This window comes from Oryza sativa, chromosome 1, assembly GCF_034140825.1.
Source record: "Oryza sativa Japonica Group chromosome 1, ASM3414082v1".
NCBI lineage: Eukaryota > Viridiplantae > Streptophyta > Magnoliopsida > Poales > Poaceae > Oryza > Oryza sativa.
Window position 1 is genome coordinate 2,027,396 of NC_089035.1, and position 23,352 is coordinate 2,050,747.

At 38.3% G+C, this 23,352-nt stretch overlaps 2 protein-coding genes and 1 pseudogene across 2 annotated transcripts; all 3 read left to right on the forward strand.

The window, feature by feature from the left end:
- The first annotated feature begins 1,712 nt into the window (after window positions 1-1,712).
- LOC107276971 (uncharacterized) lies at window positions 1,713-2,423 on the forward strand. The gene has a single exon (XM_026022520.2). It carries the CDS (start codon window positions 1,713-1,715, stop codon window positions 2,421-2,423), a length of 711 nt encoding a protein of 236 aa, XP_025878305.2.
- A 1,704-nt stretch (window positions 2,424-4,127) lies between these two features.
- On the forward strand, window positions 4,128-18,445 carry LOC4325677 (LEAF RUST 10 DISEASE-RESISTANCE LOCUS RECEPTOR-LIKE PROTEIN KINASE-like 2.4; annotated as a pseudogene).
- Window positions 18,446-22,270: 3,825 nt separating this feature from the next.
- On the forward strand, window positions 22,271-23,026 carry LOC107280790 (LEAF RUST 10 DISEASE-RESISTANCE LOCUS RECEPTOR-LIKE PROTEIN KINASE-like 1.2). The gene has a single exon (XM_015780903.1). It carries the CDS (start codon window positions 22,271-22,273, stop codon window positions 23,024-23,026), a length of 756 nt encoding a protein of 251 aa, XP_015636389.1.
- The last annotated feature ends 326 nt before the right edge of the window (window positions 23,027-23,352 follow it).

Consider the following 23,352-nt stretch of genomic DNA (forward strand, 5'->3'; position numbering starts at 1 on the left):
TCTGCTGGACCCACCTACTTCTCTCTCTTTTTTTCTACCAAAGATGTTTCATCTAGTATACTTACAATGTTTTACTATTTATAGATCTAATATTGCATTAAATTAAAATATTCTTTTGCAACAAAAAACCCACATATTTTGGAAACTCTCTATTAAGGGAATTTGGTTTATTTTTTGTTCCACTAAAAATGTTTCACCTAGTGTACTCACAATATTTCACTATGTATAGATCTAACGTTGCAGTGAACAAAACATTCCATTGCAACAAAAAAAACGCACATATTTTGGAAACCCCCTATTAAGAAAATTTGGTTTATTTTTTGTTCCACCGAAAAATGTTTCACATTGTGTACTCACAATGTTTCACTATGTATAGATCTAATGTTGCAGTGAACTGAAACATTCTTTCACTATTTGCTGAAACATTGTTTTTATATAAGGTGAAACAACACCCCGATTTAAACGAGTGAAACATTTTCGATCTACTTAGTGAAACAATTCCGATATATCTGGTGGAACATCGTGCAACATTTAAAAATAATTCAATAATAAGCTATTTTTTTTCGTCGTAATATATCCATATGTGGTCTTGTTTTGAAGATTTAATTGCAATGAATTTAATGGTGCAATCGGATTATGATTTGGATAAGTAATTTAGGAGAAAAAATCAGTTTAAAGTAGTTTTGCACGTAAATCGGGTGCTAGCGCCCGATTTCCCTAGCCCCGGATCGGTCCGGGGCGACCGATCCGTAGGCGTTCCCCACTTTTCATCATATATTTATATAAATTTACACAGTAGTTACATCCCACTTACATATGTAATTTTGAGACTTACATCGTAAATAAACTAAAATTACATATGTAATGTAGGGACTTACAATGTAAATACATGCCGACTATTTTTTGGTGAAAAATATGGCGCTATAAATATAGCTACTCCCTTATTATAAACTCTTATTAATACTAAATGTCACGCTGTGAGTACAGCTAAGTTATCTATAACTTTCATCTATTTAAATCAACCGATTGAGATTATTGTTTGTAAGAGTTTTGCAAAAAAAAGATTAGTACATGCAGTGATCTTGTTTAAATTCAGGCACCCCATCTCAAGGTCTCCGTTCCTCGTTTAGAAGACATTTGAGATTTCCTTTAAAAAAAGAAAGAAAGAAAGAAAACATGAGATATTTCCAATTCCCATGGCGCAAACTAAGGCCCTTTTTAGTTCCTACATCGAATGTTTGGATACATGTATGAAGTATTAAATATAGAAAAAAAACTAATTACACAGATTGCGTGTAAATTGCGAGACGAATCTTTTAAACCTAATTGTTCCATAATTTGACAATATGGTGTTACAGTAGATATTTACTTATAATGGATTAATTAGATTTAATAAATTCGTCTCCTAGTTTACAGGCGGAATCTGTAATTTGTTTTCTTATTAGTCTACGTTTAATACTTCAAAGTATTCGCATATCTAGTATGGCACGCCCGAACTTTTCGCGCCTGAATCTAAACACGGCCTAAACCAACGTGATCGAAGAAAAGGTCAGACTTGCGTCACCAGTACACAACGCGTCATCGATCGATTCAATAATTTATGAACTCCCTGTTCGTTACCAGTACAAATCTTCCGAATCTCATCTCATGCTCCAACCTCCAATAGTCCAATGGCCCCTACTTGCTTTTTCGCCTTATACTGGTTACCGCTGATGCTCGCCGCGGCGGCGAGGGGAGCCGAGGAGGAAGGAGGAGGAGGCTGCCTGGGCAGCCAGAAATGCGGCCACCTGAATATCTCCTCTCCGTTCTGGATCACCCAGGGCCAGGCGGATAAGCCGTGTGGTCGTCTGGATTTCCAGGTATATTGCAACTACTCCACCGGCGTCGCAACTCTTCGAAGCTCTACGGACACCGGGTTTGATATCATCAACATATCATATGGGGACCGTACTATGCTCGTCTTTGATGTCCATAAGCTAGCTCGCCTGAATAGCTCCACCGGCTGCAGTATCCCAGTGTTTAACACCTTCGCCAAGCTGCCCGTCACGTTTACAATCAGCCCTTCCAATCACAACCTCGTCTTCTACAACTGCACCAAGGCGCCGCCGGCGGAGCAGCAGCAAAAACTGGGGCTCGTGGAGACGAGATGCGGTAACAACACGTTTGCTCGGCTGGGAGGGCGTTACGACGGGGAGGGCGACTACGACAAGTACTATTTGGAAGGCTGCAGCAGAAACAGCACCGTCTTCTCGCCGGTGCTGAAGCCGCCTGATGGCAAGGCGAACGCCAGCAGGTATGTGGAGCTCGTGCGTGGAGGCTTCCTCATAACATGGGGGAACCTGCCACCGCCAGTGCCTCCACCGCCAGAGCTGCCAGTGACATCTTCTGGTAAGTTCACCCTCCCAGCCTCCCTGAAAGGCTGAAACTATTACTGAAACTATTACGAACACGTTTATTGGCATCTCTTCGATTCTTTCCTCCTGCCATTTCAAACAAGAAAACCACAGCGGTTGGAGACCAGCTAACCGGCCATGTCCTATAGACGAGCGAATAGATCAGTAACAAGTCACAATAAGAAGATGAGTTAGCTTCTTTAAGCACATGATATTAATTCATTATATACTCTATTCACAACCCCGTCCCTCTTCGCCCTTATCTCGGTTACCCTCAGAAGAACCGGCAGTTCAAGTTCCAGATCATCGACATCTTCTACAGCAACAGCTCCTTGCTTGTCACCGATGTCCGAAAGATGGACGACTTCGACAACTCCAGTGGCTGCCATGTCCCGAGGTCCAATACCTCCTCCAAGCTTCGGTTGGCCATTCTCGATTAGCCGTGTCAACCATAATCTTATCTTCTACAACTGCACCAAGCCTCCGACGGCGGCGGTGCGGCGTCTCCTCGGTCTCGTCGAGACGAAATGAAGCAACAACACGTTCGCTCGCCTCGAGGAGAGTTACAACGAGTCTGTACACTTACTAGAGGGCTGCGACGCCGTGATCGTGCCGGTGAGGGGCAGAGATGGCGAGGCAAACGCGAGCAACTACGAGCAGCTCATCAGTGATATGGTTTCCTCTTGACATGGCAGCCGCCGCCGCCGCAGAAGTCTGGTAAGTTCGTTCGTGAGCTTATCCATTTGATCAAGTATCTTCATTCATGAGCTCATCCATTTGAGCAAGTATCCAACAGTGCACGCGCTTAGTCTACATGAACCTCCAAATAATATGGTGGCAACTTGGAACCAAGTGGTAAACCAGTCAGTACTAATAATGAAAATCGAAGCATCTATTAAAAAAGTTTGAAACAAATATGGAAAAAAAAAGTTTTACCAACCAACACCGGACTTTGGCAGCTCGCCTTGCTCCACGTCGGAACTTCCAAGGTACTTTCTCCGTTTCATAAAAAACCAATCTAGTATCGAATATGACATATTTTAGTAGAATGAATCTGGACATATGTCATAGAATATATCATATCCGGTTCTAGATTCGTTTTTTATAGGACGGAGAAAGTATATGCAGCACAGTCAAGCATGATAAGGTAATGGAAGACAGGAAGAGAAAATAGTAGTATTACGCACTAGTGAATTGTTTTTTGTCTTTCCTAAAAGGCAGAGCTGCTAACGTCTTGATCTGAGCTAGTGCGTGACTTGCCGTAGCTCTAAATGCGGTCACCGCTTGTGGACCAGTGTGTTGGCGGCCTCCTTCCAAGTGGTGTCAAACTGTCAATACTGCTATAGTCTACAGACGACACGGTCTACTCTAGTTTTGGCTGTGTTTAGTTCAGCGTAAAGTTTAGATTTTGGTTGAAATTGAAGATGATATAACTGAAAAGTTGTGTGTGTATGACAGGTTGATGTGATAGAAAAGGACTGAAGTTTGGATCCAAACTTTGAATCTAAACACAGCCTTTGTTCATGGCCTGAACACACAAATTTAGAGACCAAATTCCGAGTTTTTTCAGGCGGTGCAAGTTGAGCCAAATAAGTGGCAATCCACACGCGCAATAGTGTTATTTCGCTAAAATGAACCGATATGCACGCGGAAGTTTCCACACGTCAAACAATAACAGAGCTTTCAACTCGGACTAGCTGTTCTACTGCATAAGGCACCATCTCCGCATATAGTACTAGCCAGTAGCAGCCACGCTCAATCAGCTGCACATCTTCAGTATACTCGTGGCATCAATTATCTTCTCGACTAGCGTCGCCCAAATCTGCTCCGCGTCGATCGAGGAGTAGTACACCGTGGTCTTGATCACTTGCACTACAGGAGATGCATCTGTTTCCTGCCCCTGCATCTGTCGTGCTCTGCTTAGCCATGCTACTGCTCACTCTCCCAATAGCTAGCTCCACTGTTGATGCCATAAACACGACCAACACCACATCGCCGTTCTGCGAGCCGGCGAGGTGTGGGAACCTTACCATCGGCTATCCGTTCTGGCTCGCCGGCAAGCATCCGCCGGAGTGTGGCTACCGAGCTTTTCAGGTCACGTGCGACCACAGAAATGCTTCCCTCAAGAACGGGTTCTGGACGTACCAAATCCAGCACATCTTCTACCACAACAGCTCCTTCATGGTCACAAACGAGCAGTTGACGGACGGCCAGTGCGTCATCGAGAGCTTTGTCAACGCCTCCTCCGACCTCGGCCTCACGCCGTTCAAGATTAGCCCCATAAACCGGGAGCTCATCTTCCTCTACAACTGCAACCAGAGTCGGTTGCAGCAGCTTCCACCTTCTTGGGCGCCCGTGAGTTGTGCGGAAAATGAATCGCCCAACTCGTATGCCTGGCTTGCGGGGAGGTACAAGCCTGACGACGATTTGAGACAACAGCCGGGGAACTGCACGGTGTCGATGATCCCGGTGCTGGGGTACGACGGTGCAGCGGCCAAGGACTACGAGCGGCTCATCAAGGGTGGGTTTCTTCTCGACTACACGGCAGGGCCGGACGACTGCGAAGATTGCTCGAGGAGCGGCCGCTGGTGTCGGGTGAATGTCACCTACGATGGGCTAGACTGCCAATGCCCCGAAGGCATAACGTCCTCCGGGTTCATGTGCGGTAAGTTCGTTTATAAGCTGCCGTTTCCTGGCAGATATTGAGCCATGTGTGGAAGTACTGTGAATTTCTCTGATATCCTGCTTCCAAATAGGGCCATATTCATTTCTTACCCAGCACCAGCAGCGGCTTTCTTGGTTCCAAATTGCATACTGCCCATTCAGACGACATAAAGCCCATGGCCATAACCTATCATAAGGCTGCATCTGGAACACAAGATAAGTTTCACTTCAAAACAAAATAGAGGAATCTATCTATCTATCTATTATATTATTAAAGGAATAGAAAAAGGAGCCTCCACGTTCGCTCTCATGGCCTAGAAATTCTCACATTAATCAGAGAAAAAGAAAAGGCAGAGTCCATATAGAAATACAATTTAGAAATAGATGAAATTCGGAATTAAAAAATAAGGAATATTAGAAGAGGAGACTAGAGTCCATATAGAAATACAATTTAGAAATAGTTAAAATTCGGAATTAAAAAATAAGGAATATTAGAAGAGAAGACTAGAGTCCATATAGAAATACAATTAGAAAATTACTGAAATTCGGAATTAAAAATAAGGAATATTAGAAGAGTAGACTAGAGTCCATATAGACAATTAGGAAATAACTGAAATTCGGAATTAAAAATAAGGAATGTTAGAAGTAGAGTATAGAGTCCATATAGAAATACAATTAAGAAAAAAAATCGGAATTAAAAAATAAGGAATATTAGAAGTATAGTACAGAGTCCATATAGAAATACAATTAAGAAAAAAAATTCGGAATTAAAAAATAAGGAATATTAGAAGTATAGTATAGAGTCCATATAGGAATTTAAAACTAACTAAAATTTAGAACAAACATAATAAAATTAAAAGTAGAGTTTAGAGTCCGTATAAAAATACAATTTACAAATAACTAAAATTCGAAATTAAGAAAAACATAGGAAGAAGAGTTTAAAGTCAATATAGGAATACAATTTAGAAGTAACTGAAATTCGAAAATAAAAATTAAAGAATATCGAAAGATGAGTTTAGAGTCCACATAGAAATACAATTAGAAATAATAAAAATTCAGAAATAAAAATAAATAATATTGGAAGGAGAGCATAGAGTCCATATAGAAATACAATTTAGAAATAGTTGAAATTCGGAATTAAAAAATAAGGAATATTAGAAGAGGAGACTAGAGTACATATAGAAATACAATTAGGAAATAACTGAAATTCGGAATTAAAAATAAGGAATATTAGAAGTAGAGTATAGAGTTCATATAGAAATACAATTAGAAAATAAATGAATTTCGGAATTAAAAATAAGGAATATTAGAAGTAGAGTATAGAGTCCATATAGAAATACAATTAGGAAATAACTAGAAATTCTCATATTAATCGGAGAAAAAGAAAAAAACATAGTCCATATAGAAATACATTTAGAAATAGCTGAAATTCGGAATTAAAAGATAAGAAATATTAAAAGAGGAGACTAGAGTCCATATAGAAATACAATTTAGAAATAGTTGAAATTCGGAATAAAAAAATAAAGAATATTAGAAGAGGTGACTAGAGTCCATATAGAAATACAATTAGGAAATAACTGAAATTTGAAATTAAAAATAAGGAATATTAGAAGTAGAGTATAGAGTCCATATAGAAATACAATTAGGAAATAATAGAAATTCGGAATTAAAAATAAGGAATATTAGAAGTAGACTATAGAGTCCATATATATAAATACAATTATGAAATAATAGAAATTCGGAATTAAAAATAAGGAATATTAGAAGTAGACTATAGAGTCCATATATAAATACAATTAAGAAATAATAGAAATTCGAAATTAAAAATAAGAAATATTAGAAGTAGAGTATATAGTCCATATAGGAATTTAAAACTAACTAAAATTCAGAATAAACATAATAAAATTAAAAGTAGAGTTTAGAGTTCATATAAAAATACAATTTACAAATAACTAAAATTCAAAATTAAAAAAAATATGGGAAGAAGTGTCTAAATTAATATAGGAATACAATTTAGAAGTAACTGAAATTCGAAATTAAACATTAAAGAATATTGAAAGATTAGTTTAGAGTCCACATAAAAATACAATAAAAAATAATAAAAATTCAGAATTAAAAATAAATAATATTGGAAGAAGAGGCTAGAGTCTACATAGAAGTACAATTTACAGTTAGCGAAAATTCGGATTTAAAAAAAAGAAATATTAAAAGACGAGTCTAGAGTCAATATAGGAATATAATTTACAAATAACTAAAATTTAATATTAAAAATAATTAATAACTAACATGTATATAAAATACAATATGAATATTACACATCAGTAGTTTCGTAAAGTTAGTTCAAAATTTAAAATTATGTTGTCATTTTAATATATTTGAATAATACATTGAGAAAATATATATGCTATTATATGAAAGAAAATATAATGATGCTAGCCGCGCAATCTGCGCGGGCCACCATGCTAGTTATATTATTAAAGGAATAGAAAAAGGAGCCTCCACGTTCGCTCTCATGGCCTAGAAATTCCCACATTAATCGGAGAAAAAAAATGCAGAGTTCATATAGAAACACAATTTAGAAACAACTGAAATTCGGAATTAAAAAATAAGGAATATTATAAGAGGAAACTATAGTCCATATAGAAATACAATTTAGAAATAGTTGAAATTCGGAATTAATAAATAAGGAATATTAGAAGAGAAGACTAGAGTCCATATAGAAATACAATTAGGAAATAACTAGAATTCGAAATTAAAAATAAAGAATATCAGAAGTAGAGTATAGTGTTCATATAGAAATACAATTAAGAAAAAAAATAGAAATTCGGAATTAAAATATTAGGAATATTAGAAGTAGAGTATAGAGTCCATATAGGAATTTAAAACTAACTAAAATTCGGAATAAACATAATAAAATTAAAAGTAGAGTTTAGAGTCCGTATAAAAATATAATTTACAAATAACTAAAATTCGAAATTAAGAAAAACATGGGAAGAAGAGTTTAAAGTCAATATAGGAATACAATTTAGAAGTAACAGAAATTTGAAATTAAAAATTAAAGAATATTGAAAGATGAGTTTATATAGAAATACAATTTAGAAATAGATGAAATTCAGAATTAAAAAATAAGAAATATTAGAAGATGAGACTAGAGTCTATATTGAAATACAATTTAGAAATAGTTGAAATTCGGAATTAGAAAATAAGGAATATTAGAAGAGGAGACTAGAGTTCATATAGAAATACAATTAGAAAATAACTGAAATTTAGAATTAAAAATAAGGAATATTAGAAGTAGAGTATAGAGTCCATATAGAAATATAATTAGGAAATAATAGAAATTCGGAATTAAAAATAAAGAATATTAGAAGTAGAGTATAGAGTTCATATAGAAATACAATTAGGAAAAAATAGAAATTCGGAATTAAAAAAAAGAAATATTAGAAGTAGAGTATAGAGTTCATATAGGAATTTAAAACTAATTAAAATTCGGAATAAAGATAATAAAATTAAAAGTAGTGTTTAGAGTCTGTATAAAAATACAATTTACAAATAACTAAAATTAAAAATTAAGAATAACATGGGAAGAAGAGTTTAAAGTCAATATAGGAATACAATCTGAAATTTGAAATTAAAAATTAAAGAATATTGAAAGATGAGTTTAGAGTACACATAGAAATACAATTAAAAATAATAAAAATTCAGAATTAAAAAAAATAAATATTAAAAGACGAGTATAGAGTTCATATAGGAATATATATAATTTACAAATAACTAAAATTTGATATTAAAAATAATTAATAACTAACACGTATATAAAATACAATATGAATATTACACATTAGTAGTTTCGTAAAGTTATTGTAAAATTCAAAATTTTGTTGTCATTTTAATATATTTGAATAATATAATGAGAAAACATATATGCTATTATATGAGATAAAATATAATGATGCTAGCCGCGCAATCTGCGCGGGCTACCATGCTAGTTATATTATTAAAACAGCCTTGAAAGAAGGCACCACGTTCGCTGTGGAGGTTAAAAATTTCCACGTTAATTGGAAAAAAAAAAGAGAAATATATGTGTCGTTGGATTGTATTTGTGTAGATTTTGATGGTCCAGATCAACCAGCAAAATACGTGAGTCCAAAAGAAAAACATATAGAGAGATTGACTAGGAATCGGACACGCATGTATTTGGACTAATTTGACTAGGAGTCGGACATGCATGTATTTGCATGCATGCGTATGGCCTTTTGAGCCTGTAAATCTTTAGTGAGATTTGCAATTGGAATCGGATATTCATATGGCGTGGAAGTAATTAGAGTCATGCACGTTCATCCACGAAAGAACAAGCAAATATTATGTTAATTATTAAGCGCTCAAAGGTAGATTAAAATCTATTCCAATAGATTATGGTAGGACTAAATTACAATGCTACAATTTTATCTATAAAACAGAAGATAAGAGTTATACACTAAATCTAATTATACATGCATGTATAATAAAATATTTATGCACTTAAATTGTACTATATTCGCTCTAAAGAAATTATCACGTTATCTCTATCTATATAGTCCTTAAAAAACAAGAGGTGTTTCCGTCGTCCGTAAATCTGACCGAGAAAAAAAACGGGCGAAAAAAAATCCGATTCTGTGTAAAAAAGGGCAAAAAAAAAATAAAAGAATCAGTCCTATTATAAAAAAAGGAATTGGACGAAAAAAAATCAGGCGTCTGATTCCAAATAAAAAAGGCGAAAAAAATAAAAAAAAGAATCGTTCCGATTAAAAAAAGGAACCGGGCAAAAAAAAAACCGGGGAAAAATCGGGTGAAAAAACCGGGCAAAAAAATGAATCGAATTCTGTGGACGCGGTAAAAAAGGGACGAAAAAATAAAAAACAAATCTGTCTGATTCCAAAATAAAGAAATTATATGTGACGCGGAAAAAAATCGAATCCTATCATATTATATGTGACACGATACTATATATCTCTATCTTCTCTATCTCTATATCTACTTACTTACAAAATTGAAAGCGTTTCCTCTACTTACTTACAAAATTGAAAGCGTTTCCTCTACTTACAAAATTGAAAGCGTTTCCGTTGTCCGTAACAAGTAATAACGAAAAAAAGGCGAAAAAACATTAAAACAAAAAAAATAATCCGATTCAATTTACTTCCGTCGTCCTTGAAAATTTTATCTTATCTTAATCTTAATCTAAATCTTTCCGAGGGGACCGAGCGGCGCCTTCCGTCCCCACCCGCACGATGAAACGCTTGCCAAAGCAAAAAAAGGAAAAACCAAAATTGAGCAAAGGGATAAACTAGATTGAAGTTCCTAAAATTAAAAGAGGATAAACAATATTAAAACTCCCCTAACTCGAAAAGAGGGAATAAAATAGATTGAAATTTCCCGACAAAATTCCCAAAATTCGAAGAACCCTAATTTCAGGTTAGAACCCTAAGAGTTAAAATCCAAATCAATTAACCTAAAGGTTTGGGTTACTTAACGGACTTAAAGCCCCTAAGTTCACCGGAGCTTTCTGGGAAGCGGCACCGCCGCACCTTCACCTCCTCGCAGTCGCCTTGGGTTCCCCGTGCGCGCGCTGACCTGGAGCACCCCTCCACTGTCCTTGGCGTCGGCCCTCCCGCCGACGAGGTCTAGGCCGAGCTTTGAAAGGAGACACCACGTTCGCTGTGGGGCTAGAAATTCCCACATTAATTGGAGAAAAGAAAAGGAGAGTCCAAGTAGAAATACAATTCAAAAATAGCTGAATTCGGGATTAAAAAAAGCAATATGGAAAGAAGAGTCCATATAATAACCCAATATGAGATTAATCAAAATTAATAATAAAAATAAAATAAAATTGGAAATTTGAAAATAAAAGGAGAGTCCAAATAGGAATACAATTTAAAAATAACTGAAATTAGTAATTAAAAATAAGGAATATTGAGAGGAGAGTCCATATAAGAACCCAATACGATATTAGTTAATATTTGGAATAAAATAAATATTAAATCCAAAATTAGCAAAAAAAGAAAATAAGAGTTCAAGTAGGATTACAATTTAAAATTAACTGAAATTCAGAATTAAAAATAAGCAATATTGAAACAAGAATCCATATAAAAACCCAATACGAGATTAATTAAAATTCAGAATAAAAAAATAAAATAATATCCAAAATTAGAAAAACTAAAAGAGAGTTCAAGTAGGAATACAATTTTGAAACAACTTAAATTCAAAAAAATAAAAAATAAAAATATTAAAAGAACACTATATGGTATTAATTAAAATTTGGAAAAAATAAATTCTGAAATTAGAAAAAGAAATAAATCAATTAGGAATACAATTTATAAATAACAAAAATTGATGATAAAAAATAAAGACTATTGAAAAAAGACCATCTAAAACACACGACGAGATAAATTAATTAACAGGCCTATAAAAGAGTAAAGTGTGGCGGTTAATACGACATATAAAATTTTTAGTAAAACACCAAACAGAATCCTAATGATGATTAAAAGGAGGGACGACAGGCAGGCCGTGAAGCAAACGGGTAAGGCGGTTGCCGGGACTTTTAGAATGTAAAAGAAAAAAACCCCATTGATAATCCTATTCGATTTTTAAAATCTCAATGACAATAAAAAGGAGAAGTAGCGTGCGGGGTGTATAGGAGGAGTACAGTTGCATAGCCGCCGACGGTTGGCGAGACTTCTAGAAAATAAAAAAATGAATTCCAACAATAGTTATATTCAATTTTTAAACACGAACCGCCGCAGGAGGCTCATCATCGAAACTCTTCAAGGTTTATCGTTTATTTCGGCGACAATCTCTCCTACTTATCTATCTATCTATATATCTATTATATTATTAAAACAACCTTGAAAGGAGGCACCACGTTCGCTGCGGGGGTTAGAAATTCCCACATTAATCTAAGAAAAAGAAAAGGAGAGTCCAAGTAGAAATATAATTTAAAAATAGCTGAAATTCGGAATTAAAAATAAGCACTATTGAAAGAAGAGTCCATATAAGAACCCAATACGAGATTAATTAAAATTCAGAATAAAAATAAAATAAAATGTGAAAATAGCAAAGAAAAGGAAAAGAAGAGTTCGAGTAGAAATATAATTTTAAAATAACTAAAATTCGGAATTAAAATTAAACAATATTGAAAGAAGAGTCCATATAAAAACCCAATACGAGATTATTAAAATTCGGAATAAAAAATAAAAAAAATTGAAATTTGAAAAAAAGAAAAGGAATGAAGAGTTCAGGTAGGAATACAATTTAAAATCAACTAAAAGTCGGAATTAAATATAAGCAATATTGAAATAAGAGTACATATAAGAACCCAATAGTAGATTAATTAAAATTCGGAATAAAAAATAAAATAAATTCTGAAATTGGACAAATTAAAAAGAGAGTTCAAGTAGTAATACAATTTTAAAACAACTGATATTGAAAATAAAAAATGAAAATATTAAAAGAACACAATACAATATTATTTGAAATTCAAAAAAAATCTGAAATTAGAACAAGAAAAATAAGATTTCAACTTGGAATACAATTTATAAATAACTAAAATTAGTGATAAAAATAAAAACTATTAAAAGAAAAGACCATCTCAAACACATTACGAGATTAATTAAGTTACGGACCTATAAAGGAGAAAAGTGGTGGCAGTTGATGGGACATGTAAAAGCTATTAATAAAACATCAAATAGAATCCTAATGATGATTAAAAGGAAGGACGATGGGCAAGTCGTGAAGCAATCAGTTAAGGCGTTTGGCAGGACTTCTAGAAAGTAAAAAAGATAAACCCCAATGATAATTATATTTGATTTTTAAAATTTCAATGACAATAAAAATGAGAGGCAACAGGTGGGTCGTACAAGAGTACAATGGCAAAGCCACCGATGGTTGGTGAGATTTCTAGAAAGTAAAAAAAATAAATTCCAATTATAGTTATCTTCGATTTTTATAATCCTAATGACAATAAAAATTAGGTGGCGGACAGGTTGTAAGGGAGAATAGTGGCAGGGTTTGACGGGATTTCTAAAAATTATAAAAAAATAAAACCCAATGAGACAATAAACTCAAAAAATATAAGGTCCAATTTTTAAAGGTTCGGGCTTCTAAAAAGTAAAATAAATAAACCCCAATGATAATTATGTTTGATCTTAAAATCTCAATGACAATAAAGAAAGGCGGTAGCTGGCAAGCCGTAGAGGAGTACTGCAACAACGTCGCCGACGTTTTGCTGGAACTTATAGAAAGTAAAAATAAATGAATCAAAACGATAATTATGTTCGATTTTTAAAATAACAATGACAATAAAAAGAAGATGCAGTGGATGGCCGTAGAGGAGTATAATGGCGGCAGCGTTTTACGGGACTTCTAGAAATTATAAAAATAAAACCCAACAGGACAATAAACTCTAAAAACTATAAGATCCAATTTTTAAAGGTTCCAAAGAGATTGAATAGAAACAGTGGTAGACCGAGCAAGCAAATAAAGAAGGATATGACAGAAGTAAGGGGTAGCAACTGATGTGGCTTTTAAAAACTATAAAATTAGAAACACGATGATGATAAGGTTTGGTCTTTCAAAGTCTTAAGACAACGAGATAACTATTTAATAAACTTTGAGTAAAGGTATTAAAAATATAAATTTTATATGGGTGCTAGCCGCGCAATTGCGCGGGCCACTCAGCTAGTTATATTATTAAAACAGCTTTGAAAGGAGTCACCACGTTCGCTGTGGGGGCTAGAAATTCCCACGTTAATCAGAGAAAAAAGAAAAATCTAGACTGTTAGATTATACTGGGACTAGACTTTGATGGTGTAGATTAACTTTGATAATAGAAGTCTGAATAGAAAACAACTGCTAGATCAAACGGACAACACTGATCAAGTTCTAGAATACAAGTCCAAATAGGTGGACGTACTCCTACTTTGATTCTTTCCTTATCCTAGATGGATACTAAGGATCAATCAACAGATCAGGTGATTAGGATTCAAACACAGTGCGTGCATATATATTTTGGAGCCGGTATAATTAGAATTAAAATGTGATATTTTTTTTTACCTATGGATGAAAAAAAGAGTAAATAGACCAGAAAACTTATGCATCGGTAGAGATACATCTCTCCGTCCAACTCGCTAAGGCGTGTTCAAATTTAGTACGGTCTTAAAAACTAAACTTTAACTTTAAATTTTTCATTGTAGCAACAAAATCATAATCATATAAAATTAAATTTAAATGAATATCCAATGATATTATTTTTAACAACTAAAATTTAATTTATAATAAAATACAGCTTTGAAAGAAGGCACCACGTTCGCTGTGGGGGCTAGAAATTCCCACATTAATCGGAGAAAAAAAAAGAAAAGGAGAGTCCAAGTAGAAATACAATCTAAAAATAGCTGAAATTCGAAATTAAAAATAAGCAATATTGAAAGAAGTTTCCATATAAGAACCCAATACGAGATTAATCAAAATTCGAAATAAAAATAAAATAAAATCCAAAATTAGAAAGAAAAAAAGAGACCCAAGTAGAAATACAATTTTAAAATAGCTGAAATTCGGAATTAAAAATAAGCAATATTGAAAGAAGTTTCCATATAAGAACCTAATACTAGATTAATCAAAATTTAAAATAAAAATAAAATAAAATAAAAATTAGAAAAGAAAAGGATAGTCCAATTAGGAATACAATTATAAAATAGCTGAAAATCGGAATTAAAATAAGGAATATTAAAAAAAGAGTCCATATAAGAACCCAATTACGAGATTAATTAAAATTGGGAATAAAAAAATAAAATCCAAAATTAGAAAAAAAAGAAGAGTTCAAGTAGGAATACAATTTAAAATTAGCTGAAATTTGGAATTAAAAATAAGCAATATTCAAATAAGAATCCATATAAGAACCCAATACGAGATTAGATAAAATTCAGAATAAAAAATAAAATAATATTCAAAATTAGAAAAATTAAAAGAGAGTTCAAGTAGGAATACAATTTTGAAACAACTGAAATTGAAAATAAAAAATAAAAATAAAAATACTAAAAGAACACAATACGATATTAATTAAAATTTGAAAAAAAATAAGTTCTGAAATTAGAAAAAGAAAAATAAGATTTCAATTAGGAATACAATTTATAAATAACTAAAACTTGTGATAAAAATAAAGACTATTGAAAGAAAAGACCATCTAAAACACATGACGAGATAAATTAAGTAATAGGCCTATAAAGGAGTAGAGCGGTGGCGGTTGATACGAAATAGAATCCTAATGACGATTAAAAGGATGGACGACAGGCAGGCCGTGAAGCAAACGAGCAATGCGATTGCCGGGACTACTAGAAAGTAAAAAATAAAAAATAAACCCCATTGATAATCATATTCAATTTTTAAAATCTCAATGGCAATAAAAATGAGAAGCAGTGGGCGGGGTGTATAGTAGTATAGTTTCAGAGCCGCTGATGTTTGACGTGACTTCTAGAAAATAAAAAATGAATTCCAACGATAGTTATGCTCAATTTTTAGAATCACAATGATAATAAAGAAAGAGTAGGCGGCGGACGAACCATAGAGGAGCATAGTGGCATCGTTTGACGAGACTTCTAAAAAATTATAAAAAATGAAACCCAACGAGACAATAAACTCTAAAAACTACAAGGTTCAATTTTTAAAGGTTCCGAACTTCTAAAAAGTAAAAAAAAACAATGATAATCATGTTCGATTTTAAAATCTCAATGACAATAAAGAAGGGACGCAGCGGGCGAGCCGTAGAGAAGTACAATGGCAAAGCCGCTGACGGTTTGGCGGGATTTCTAGAAAGCAAAAATGAACCGAAACGATAATTATGTTCGATTTTTAAAATCTCAATGACAATTAAGAAAAGAGACAGTGGACGAGCCATAGAGAAGTATAATGGCAACGTTTGACGAGACGTCTGAAAATTATAAAAACGAAACCCAACATGATAATAAACTCTAAAAACTATAAGATACAATTTTTAAAGGTTTCAAGGAGAATGAATAGAAATAGTGGTAGATCGAACAAGCAAATAAAGAAGGAGATGTCATAAGGGGTAGCAACTGGTGTGACTATTAAAAAAATATATATAATTAGAAACACGGGGATGATAAGGTTTAATCTTTCAAACTCTTAAGACATGAGATAGCTATTTAATAAATTTTAAGTAAAATCATGCTAAAAAATATATGATTTTATTTGGGTGCTAGCCGCGCAATTGCGCGGGCCACCCAGCTAGTTGAATTTCAAAACAGGGTATTACTTCTGTCCATCATGTTAAGTTTCACAAGGAACGCAATGAAATAGAGGAGTTGTTCTCCACATAGAATGTTCATCCAGACAAGATGACCTACGTAATTGTTAATTATCCCTTGTATCAAACCTAGGATTTATCGTTCAAAGGATTAGTTCACTAACTTGAAGATATGTATAGATCATCTAAAGAATGTGAACTTCCAACGTGATACTTCATTTGTTTTGGGACAATATCAAATGTTCTACTATATTACTTTTGTTAATTAAGTTCGTGGTTATTGCAGGAACCAAGAAAACTGGCAGGAAGATCATACTAATAGGTATGTTAAAAACATTTACCATTGAATCAGAAGCCATAATAACCTAAAATATTACGCAAACACATATCCTTAATTTGTGTAATCTTATAAATGACTGGTTGATTTGGATAAAATATAGAAGCCCTTTTACCTTGTTTGTAGCTTTTGTCACCTTGCACTTTTTTTAGATTAATAGGAAAAGCTAATGATGTTCATGCAAATTAAATGGCCATGATATACCATTATGATCTTGTAAAAGGAAATAACATGAGTTTTAATCTCAGTTTTGACAGCAGCAGCAGCAGGCTTGCTCTTACCATGTCTATATGTGCTGATATGGCATAGGAAGGGGAAAAAACTACGGCATCTCCTTTGCACAAAGACTAGCAGCACCAGTGAAAGGAACATTGAGGCCCTCATAGAATCTTATGGATCCATAGCTCCAACAAGATACAAGTATTCAGAGGTAACAAAGATAACATCATTTCTTAATTATAAGCTTGGAGAAGGAGGTTATGGTGTCGTATTCAAAGGAAGGTTACAAGATGGTCGTATGGTTGCTGTGAAATTCTTGCATGACTCAAAAGGAAATGGAGAGGAGTTTGTGAATGAGGTTATGAGCATTGGCAGGACCTCTCATATTAATATCGTTAGCTTATTTGGGTTTTGTTTGGAGGGCTCAAAACGAGCTCTTGTTTATGAGTACATGCCCAATGGTTCTTTGGACAACTATATTTATTCAGAAAATCCCAAAGAAATTCTAGGGTGGGAAAAACTTTACGGAATTGCAATCAGGGTTGCCCGTGGGCTAGAATACTTGCACCATAGTTGTAACACACGAATCATCCATTTCGATATAAAGCCTCAAAACATCCTTCTAGACCAGGATTTTTGCCCAAAGATTGCTGATTTTGGTTTAGCCAAACTGTGCCGTACCAAGGAGAGCAAGCTTTCAATGACAGGTGCTAGAGGAACAATTGGATTCATCGCTCCTGAAGTTATCTATCGAACCTTTGGAGTTGTTTCAACAAAGTCAGATGTTTACAGTTATGGAATGATGCTGCTAGAGATGGTCGGAGGCCGGAAAAATGCGAAACAAATGGTTGAAAATTCAAGTGAAAAGTATTTTCCAGATTGGATTTATGATCACTTTGCTCTGGATGACGGATTACAAGCTTGTCAAGTCACAAGTGAGGTTGAGCAAATTGCCAAAAAGATGACTTTAATTGGTTTGTGGTGTGTACAAGTATTACCTATGCATCGACCAACAATAACCCAGGTTTTAGATATGTTCGAGAGAGGTTTGGATGAACTGGAAATGCCACCAAAACAAAATTTCAGTGAATTACTGTAAGACACTTTCTCTACACATTTTTATGTGGACTGGTAATATTTTCAGTGAAGTTCATCTATGCTATTTCTGTTTTTCAGAGACCATTCAGTTCATGAGCTGAATACAGAAAGTAAGAGTTCTACTGGAAATACCAAAGCTGCACAAGCTTAGTGGAGTGCTAAAGGTTGAGGAGACAAGCCTCGTGAATTCAAAAGACCCTACAGTGACTACCAACTATGCAACAAGATGATCTGCAGTATACAGAAAGTAAGACACAAGTCAAATTTTGGTATTGTATCATCACACATTCATGGCATTGCCTAGTGTAGTAGTGTCTTTAAGGGAGCTGAATCGAAGATATTTCTGAATTCCGTTTATCCCCCCCTAATTGCTTCATAAGCAATTCAACAATTTGATCAATCCATGGCTACGATTTAGAGCTAAGTGCCAAAATTATCACATTTTCCTCGATTGATCTTGGAGCTCGACAACTACCATCGTCACAGGCTCACAGCACCAAACTTTTCCAGGGAAAATAGTGCACAATCAAAGAGCAATTTATTTACTTTTACCTTAAGGTCTTCTCTGATTCTCTGAAGAAACAAAGTAGCGGGAGCCCCTCTTCAATCTTCGAACTCTTGATAAGCTTCTGGCCAAATCAAGATCTCCTCTATCGCTCACTACCTCTCTTCAGCGACACCATCCCCAATCCGCCATCCTAACCAGTAACCAGTAACCACCGCCACCATCGCGGCTTGGGGCGGAAGCTGGCTTTGTTCACCGACTCCCTCCGTTCCTACGGGCGGCCGGCGTTTACTGCTGCCGCTCACGAGGCGAGACGGCAGGACTGCAGCAGCCGCAATCCTAGCGACACGCCGCGCCGCCGTGGTGACCAAGGGCACTAGGCAGCACGGCTCGGTCCAAATCTCCAGAAAATAGGGTGCGACCCCATCATAGAAATTGAGGCCCATAAGATAGAGTGGGCCAGAATTTACGCCTTGACAAAAGAGACCGAAAAGAAAAGGAATAAGTTCACTTTGTGACCCTCAAAACTGATCAAAATTTAATCCGTGGCCCTAAACTACAAAACCGGATATTTTGAAACCCCCCCCAACTCTTAAAACTGGAGCAATTTGACTCCCTCGATGGTTTTGGAGGGCGGTTTCGCTGACATGGCTCCTACGTGGCAGTATTGACCAGTCTTCTTTCCACGTGACGTTAACGTGGCGCTTAGTTGGCGTTAGAAATAAAAAAATATGTGTGGGACCCATTTGTCATCCACCAAAAGTGTGGGTGGGATCCACCGACATGTGGGGACCACATAAATCATGCTCTCTTCATCCTCCCCCTCTCTCTTTCTCTTCCCTTCGGCGAGCGGCGGCTGTGTGACGGCTGACGGGGGCCAGTGGCGGCGGCAGCGACACGCGGGAGCCGGCGGCGGCAAGAGGGCGGGCAAGCAAGGGCAGGTGGAGGCGCAGGAGGGGACCCTGGTGATGACACCGTCGGCGTTGCGCTAGTCGTCGGCGACGGGTAGTAGACGAGGCTCATCTGCTCGGCGAGGCAGGGGGCTTGGTCGGGGTCGCTCGCCACCGCGTCGTTCAGCCACAGCTAGAACCACTCATCCTTCCCCTCTCGCGCGCCGCAGTGACACGCCGCCAGTTTCCCCCCGCCGCCGTTCCCCTCGAGGACGTCCTCGCCCCACTACCCGGTGCCGGCCTACGCAGGGGAAGGGCTCCTATGCCTTTCTCGAGCTCAAGGGCGGTGCCATGTTCGTGCGGGGAGCCGGAGCGACGGAGGCGAAGATGGGCGGCGCGGCAGGCGACGGTGATGAGGGGCTCCATCACCACCGCCACAACCAGGCCGTGTAGAGCACGACGGCGACGGCGGGCGCGGCGGCGGAAGGGAGGCGGCGACGGCGGGCAACGTCCGCCGCCACGCTGCTGTCGCGGCTGCCATCGCCGCCGCTCCGGCCCTCATTTGCCGCCGCCGCCAAACCCGACCCCCGTCTGTCGCTGCTGCTCCCGTCAGGGGCGGATCTAGAAAAAAAATAGTAGTGGGGACTGAATAAAGTACATCAGCATAAATCGAACCTCCAGTCCCCACATCCTATGGATCTATGGAAAAAAAATTAGTGGGGCCTTAGGGGGGTCTCCACTGTCCTAGGGGCGGTACTGGAGTCTCAAGACCCCCCCTCCCGCCCCCATTGTGAATCTACCCCTAGCTCCCGTGAAGAGAAACAGGGGAGAAAGAGATGAGGGAGGGAGAAAGGGAGGAGGAAGATCTGGCCCCACCGACCACTGCCGCCACCGCCGCCTGCTCTAATGTGCCGGCCTCCCTCGACCGCCACCGCTTGTGAAGGGAAGAGAACACTTGTGAAGGGAAGAGAAAGAGTTAGAGTATGACATGTGGGCCCCACATGTCAATGGGTCCCACAATATATTTTTGTGCGAGAATAACAAATAGTTCCCACACACATTTTTTATTTCTAACGTCACGTAAGCGCCACGTCAACGCCACATGGAAAGAAGACCGAGTCAATACTGTCACATAGGCGCCACGTCAGCGAAACCGCCCTCCAAAACCGCCTAGGGAGTCAAATTGCACTGATTTTAAAAGTTAGGGGGTCGAGATATCCGGTTTTGTGGTTTAGGGCCGTGGATTAGATTTCGATCACTTTTTGAAGGTCACGAAGTGAACTTGTTCCAAAAGAAAACGACGCGGAAAAGGCCTAGTTGATCAACGGCCCAAATTGCAATGGAAGTTCAATGCACTGGTAGGAGCCGAATCTCTTGCTGGATGTAGTCATCACTCATCACGTGACAAACAAGGCCTTTTTTTTCCTTTAAAAAAGAAATCAAGTATGCTGGTATCTACTACTACCTCTTTCTTTAAAAGACCGGCCGTCTGTATGGGAAGACACGTTTCCCCCACCAGCGAAAATGCTTTTTCCAGTAGTGTAATATGCTAGTATATTGTAACGGATGAAGGCCGTATTATTAGAGATGAACTAAAAGTATTACAGAGAATAATATATTGGATCTGGTGGTTACACACTGAAGATACAAATGTGTTGCGCGTGGTGGGATAAGAGAATGTAAGGAGAATTTATAGTAGTAGAGATAATAAAAGAAAAGGAGGGAAATTAACAGGCAAAATCGAAAATGCACGTATTAGGCCCTGTTGTTCGATCGGTGGTTTGGTCAGGCCGGCAGCAAAGCATACAATTCAACGTGAATTGGCGATTTGAGACTTTCAGGCGTTCCGGCGACGCAGCAGTCGCAGCCAGCTGGTACTGCTGCGGATGCTATATTTTTCGTCGGTCAACGCTAATGTAGATTGAAAAAATACGGTCGTAGAAGCCCTATCCCTCCGGATTGTATTTGTACACAGTACACTCTCCATGAAAATATATAGTCTACTCAAGCTTTTGGTATTTGCTCCAATCTCATACGAACTACGGAGCAATAAGATATGCGAAACAAAATTGAAAATATACTTTATTTTTTCATATTTTGCGTTTATATACCTGGCTGTGATTAATTTGCAAAAATATACCTAATCCGCGGAACGGATGCGCGGGAGCGAGGACGAACCGCAGACTGAGGATGCGGGAGCGGAACCCGAGCCGGTCACGCGGAACCGGGATGCGCGACCGAGCCGGTCCCGCACTACTGGACTGCGGGACCGAGTCGGTACCGCGACGCCATTGCGCGGGAGCGATGGAGCCCACGGGATAGCGAGTCGGTGCCGCAGAACAGCGGCGCGGGACCGAGGCTGTCCCGAGGTTCCAACGCGCGGAACCGAACAGGCCGCGTGTTGTTGGAGATGTATTCTTCCCCTAATTTTTCCAACTCATCCGCGCGCACGCTTTTCAAACTCCTAAACGGTGTACTTTTTGTAAAAAGTTTCTATATAAAAGTTGTTTAAAAAAATCATATTAATCCATTTTTGAAAAAAAATTTACCTAATACTTAATTAATTATGTGCTAATGGCTTGCTCCGTTTTCCGTGCATAGGAGATTGGATCCAATTCGGGAACCGAGATGGCTGGCGGCATGTGGGAGCGCCGGTCCCGCACATCCGGCATGCGGGAGCGTTGCAGCGCTCACCCAGCCCGCGGGACCGGCGCGGTACCGCGTCCCCGGCCAGCGGGACCGGCTGGTTTATCCTCGCTCCCGCGCAACCGTTCCGCGGATTGGGTATATTTTTGCAAATTAATCACAGCCAGGTATATAAACGCAAAATATAAAAAAAATAAAGTATATTTTCAAATTTTTTCCTAAGATATGCTACTAGTGGTGGTAGCGCTCTTCACTTTGCTTGCCACCGCGACGCGCGCGCAGCCGGTGGTCGGCGAGAGCTGCGCGCCGGCGGCATGCGGCGGCCTGACCATCAAGTACCCGTTCTGGCTGCGCGGCCGGCAGCCTGCATACTGTGGCCACCCTACCTTCGCCGTCACCTGCGACGACGACCCCACCGGCGCGACCGCGACGCCGCCCAGCCTGAACGGCTCCTACCTCCGCGTCCTCGCCATCCACTACGGCAACAGCTCCGTAATGGCCTTCCATGCCAACCTGGTCGACAGCTCAGCATGCGCCGCCACCCGGTTCAACATGTCCAGCATCCTCGTGCTCTCGCTGCTCGCCGTCAGCCGCGCCAACTCGGAGCTCCTCTTCTCCGCGAACTGCTCGCGGACGCCGCCGACGGGGTCGCTTCCGGTGAACTGCACCGGTTTCAGCGGCGGCGGCGAGTGGTTCATGTCCCTGAACCGGATGTATGATCCCGGTGGCCCCAAGCGGGCGGTGGACACGGTGGGTTGCCTGTACTCGGTGGTGCCCGTGCTGCCATGGTCGGAGCTGAGATCGGCGGGAGACTACGCGGGGTTCGTGAGGCGCGGGTTTCTGCTCGAGTGGGCGGCGGTGCCGGGCGACTGCGCGGCGTGCAACGGCAGCGGCGGGGAGTGCCGCTACGACGCCGGCGCCATGGCGTTCGGGTGCTTCTGCCCCGGTGGCCGCCTGCAGCCGGCGACATGCGGTGAGTAATTTGTCCCGCGACTCGTTGAAACCTCTGTATTTCTTTTACCGCGCATAAGCAGCCGAAATGAATATACTATCAGTTTGACCATTTCGTACTCATTTGGGCTGAACCGTAGATAAAACATACCGATCGGTATTCGCGAATCAGTTTAACCAGCATTGTCAACTGGTGAGTGCCGATAGTACTCACACAATACCAAGTGTCATCTCTAAAAGGGTCCATCAACTACATACAAATTCATTATACTGCGTTCAAAAGGAACTTAAAAATAATGGACGTGTTAGTGATGGATTCAGATAATATTCCTCTAGTAGTTTTTAGTGGTAAGATC

Bases quoted from the DNA above. Each gene is read 5' to 3' on its own strand.
- LOC107276971 (XM_026022520.2), top strand. From the start codon at position 1,713: ATGCTCGCCGCGGCGGCGAGGGGAGCCGAGGAGGAAGGAGGAGGAGGC.
- LOC107280790 (XM_015780903.1), top strand. From the start codon at position 22,271: ATGCTACTAGTGGTGGTAGCGCTCTTCACTTTGCTTGCCACCGCGACG.